The 3,723-nt window shown below is 42.9% G+C and overlaps 1 protein-coding gene across 2 annotated transcripts in view; it reads left to right on the top strand.

The window, feature by feature from the left end:
- LOC126403742 (transmembrane protein 184C-like) overlaps window positions 1-3,136 on the top strand; it is an 11,501-nt gene extending 8,365 nt beyond the window's left edge. For both annotated transcript variants that reach the window (XM_050066488.1, XM_050066487.1), the window contains exons 8-12: window positions 298-410; window positions 584-683; window positions 1,062-1,139; window positions 1,591-1,684; window positions 2,228-3,136. In XM_050066488.1, coding sequence (XP_049922445.1) covers window positions 298-410; window positions 584-683; window positions 1,062-1,139; window positions 1,591-1,684; window positions 2,228-2,511 — 669 coding nt within the window. In that variant the 3' untranslated portion in view covers window positions 2,512-3,136. The remainder of the gene's footprint in view (window positions 1-297; window positions 411-583; window positions 684-1,061; window positions 1,140-1,590; window positions 1,685-2,227) is intronic.
- The last annotated feature ends 587 nt before the right edge of the window (window positions 3,137-3,723 follow it).

The following is a 3,723-nucleotide window of genomic DNA, read 5'->3' as shown; positions in this document are numbered from 1 at the left end:
AACACTTTTTCACACAGGGCCATGTAGGTTTGGATTTTTTTCTTCCTCATTAATAAAACCCTTCATTTAAAAACTGCATTTTGTGTTTACTTGTGTTATCTTTGACTAATGTTTAAATTTGTTTGATGATCTGAAACATTTAAGTGAGGGAAACATGCAAAAAAGTAAGAAATCAGGAAGGGGGCAAACACTTTTTCACACCACTGTATGTTTCACAGTTGGAAATCAGACACAGTTTGGGGATAAAACACTGTATGTTCTGGTGACACTGGTGTTTACCTCTCTGTCTCTCTTCAGTTTGCGATGTACTGTCTGGTGTTACTGTACCGAGCTCTCAAAGAAGAGCTGACTCCCATCAGGCCGGTGGGAAAGTTCCTCTGCGTCAAACTGGTGGTGTTCGTGTCCTTCTGGTAAGGAGAGTCAAGAGAGAGTCATTCGCTGCTGTTGCTGCAAAACGAGTATCATTTTATGAAGTAAACAGTTAATCAACACATTGAGGGAATAATCAATGATCAATCATGTAAATAACTGTTTTGTTGCAGCCTTAGTGCTGATATTTGTATCTCGTTCTTCCTCTCTTCAGGCAGGCAGTTTTAATAGCGTTCCTGGTGAAGGTCGGTGTGATCTCTGATAAACACACCTGGGACTGGGACAGTGTGGAGGCTGTGGCTACGGGACTGCAGGTACACACATTTATAAACAAATAAAACCATGTTCCTACATCACGGTCATGTGACCTTCAACATGATCTGAATAAAGTTTATCATTCATTTTTATTTGCAATGTTAGTGCCAATTGAGTTAATGTTTCTCAGAGCAGAAACACCGACAAAGAAACATGTTGATGGATTTATTCTATATTCTTTTAGATGTGTTGAAGCCACAGCTGTGGAACTGTCTGTTCTCTTGTACCGTCATATTTAGACCCTTGAAAGTCTGAGAGTCTACAAAAGACAAAAATGTGGCTTCTGATTAGGAAGAACCAGGATACTGACATGCAAGAAGACCTATCTATTTGACTTAAATCAGATTCTTGATTAACCAACTGTTTAATGGATACAGGACTTCATCATCTGCATAGAGATGTTCCTGGCTGCCATTGCTCACCACTACACCTTCACCTACAAACCATACGTACAGGTAAACACTGACCGACCAACCGACCACCTACCTTCCTTGTTCCCCCCTTTCCTTCCTACCTACCTACCTGCCTACCTACCTACCTACCTGCCTGCCTACCTACCTACCTACCTACCTACCTCTAGGTAGGTCGGGTTCAGGCTCGGGCAGAGAATCTAAGCTCTACTACCTACCTTCCTACCTATCTCTTTATCTATCGACCTACCTACCTACCTACCTACTTTCCAACCTACCTACCTACATACCTATCTATCTCTTATCTATCGACATACCTGCCTACCTACCGACTTTCCAACCTACCTACCTATCTACCTATCTATCTATCTATCTATCTATCTATCTATCTATCTATCTATCTACCTACCTATCTATCTCTTTATCTATCGACCTACCTACCTACCTACCTATCTATCTATCTATTTATCTATCTATCTAATCTAATCCAATTCAGGAAGCTGAGGAGGGGTCGTGCTTCGACAGCTTTCTGGCCATGTGGGATTTCTCTGACATCAGAGCTGATGTCACAGAGCAGGTCCGCCATGCTGGTGAGTGTCTGAATCAGAATAATGATTATCAATTCTGTTTAACAAATCAATAATGAATAATGTGAACAAATAACTTCAGAAATGTATGTCAAGTACATTTTGTACCTCATTCTTCTGTTATTTTTTCATATTTATGTTTTACTCATTTACTTATTTGTTTATCGGCCCACAGCTGAGACAAGAATTAACTGCTAGCTATCCTGTTGTCCCTCCGCCTCGATCTCTGTAGTTGTGGACTGCTTCCCTGGGAGTAGAGCGGGCAGCAGCTCAGGAGACGAACCTGTGATTGGCGGCTGTAGTGGCTTAAATTTGGCTAATGCAAACCCCACATTAATTTAAAGTTATCAGATAAATGTAGTGAAGTAAATAGTATAATATTTCCCTCTGAGATGAAATGTAGAGAAAGAACATGGCTCAAAAATACCCCAAATTTATACAAATACAATACTTGAGTAAATTTACTTTGTTACATTCCACCACATGTTAGGATTCACACTGCTTGAAATGATAATAACATGGTAAATATCTCTCACCGCCCCTCAGGTCGTACGTTCCTCGGTCGTCCCAATAAGATGTACTTCGGTGCGGCAGCTCGACCTGAACACACGGAGCACACCGGCCTCCTCACGGCCTCCTCCCAGGATGCCATCGCCGTGGCAGCCACATCGATGCCCTCCTCCCCTTCCTCGAGCGGGCGGTACCAAGGCCTCGGCCATACCCCCGCCCCGCACTCCATCTCTGCCCCTGCGGGGTTCACCTCCTCGTCCTGGGACGACGACAGCGACGGCTCCCCTCCTGAGGCACGTGACAGCACTGGAAGCACATAGCCAGGGGCGGGAGCTCCTCTCTTTACGTCCTTCGTCCTCTTGTTTCGATGTGGCTACGAACAAAGACACTCAGATTCTGTGTTATAGTCAGAATATAAAAGAAACTCGTCTACAGATTTGTGAAAGAGAAGCGAAGTCTCATATGGATTTTAATCGAAGGAAAGCAGAGAAAGAGTCTCTGATGTCAAAGCCATGTTTGTGGAGTATTTTTAAAATAATCACCTGGTTTTAAATGTTTAAAATCTGTATTTTATGTCTAATGATGTCATTTTGATAGATGTGTCTGCAGCTGTTGAGAGGAAAACATTTATGTTTTCATCAGAGTGAAGGCAGGTTGTTCTCTTGGTTTATTCTCCCACGGTGCTGAAGTGTCCTTGAGCTGAGTTTGACAGTTTGTTCTGATTCATAATAAATTAACACGCCATATCTAACCATCAGAAACTGTGTTGCTATTGTTAGTGTTAATCTTATTCCTCCAAACTTAGGAGAAGTCTCCAACAGCAGCCCTCTGAGGACGAGGGAACCAAGGGATAAACTTACCATACCAACCACAGACTGTCGGGAGAGACATTTAGAGGCATGGATTTTTGGATTAACTGCTTGCCGTCCAGACAACCCAAATTCAGGGCAACACAGGACAGAGCAGAGGTGGACCAAACCTGCAGCAACCAATAAATATAAAGCTACAGTTGGTGACTTTTATGAAAATAACCTTGTGTCATATTTTCTATTATCTTATCAAATATGAATCAAGATTCTGTAACTATATCGTCTGAGGAAGTTTGCTCCGGTCAGTAGGTGTTGCTTGGGTTTTACTTCACTGTTTCCAACATGGCGGCCGGGTAACAAACTTTCTGATTTACAGCTAAACAGACACTAAAATATGTTTCTGGAAACATCTGAGGCGAGAAAAAGGCATTGCAGTAACAGAATCTTGATGCATGTTTGCTCAGTTCCGCCCAGTTTGACCGCAGCAGTGATTGACATAGCTGCGCTGTGATTGGTTGTTTTCGGTGTGCCGTGGTAGAATCCAGTGAAGGCCATTAGGGGCAGAAGGAGAGGAGGAGGGACGATAATTTTATGCCTACCCGCCGGCAATAGCCATGACTGGCCATGACTTATGTTGACAGGTTGTCCGTCCGTCCCATCCTTGTGAACACGATTAAGAATGCCTCAAGGGAATTTCTTCAAATTTGGCACAAATATCCCCTT

This window comes from Epinephelus moara, chromosome 17 (genome assembly GCF_006386435.1).
Source record: "Epinephelus moara isolate mb chromosome 17, YSFRI_EMoa_1.0, whole genome shotgun sequence".
NCBI lineage: Eukaryota > Metazoa > Chordata > Actinopteri > Perciformes > Serranidae > Epinephelus > Epinephelus moara.
Note: the sequence above shows the minus strand (reverse complement) of the source record. Positions and strands in the feature narration are given on the sequence as shown.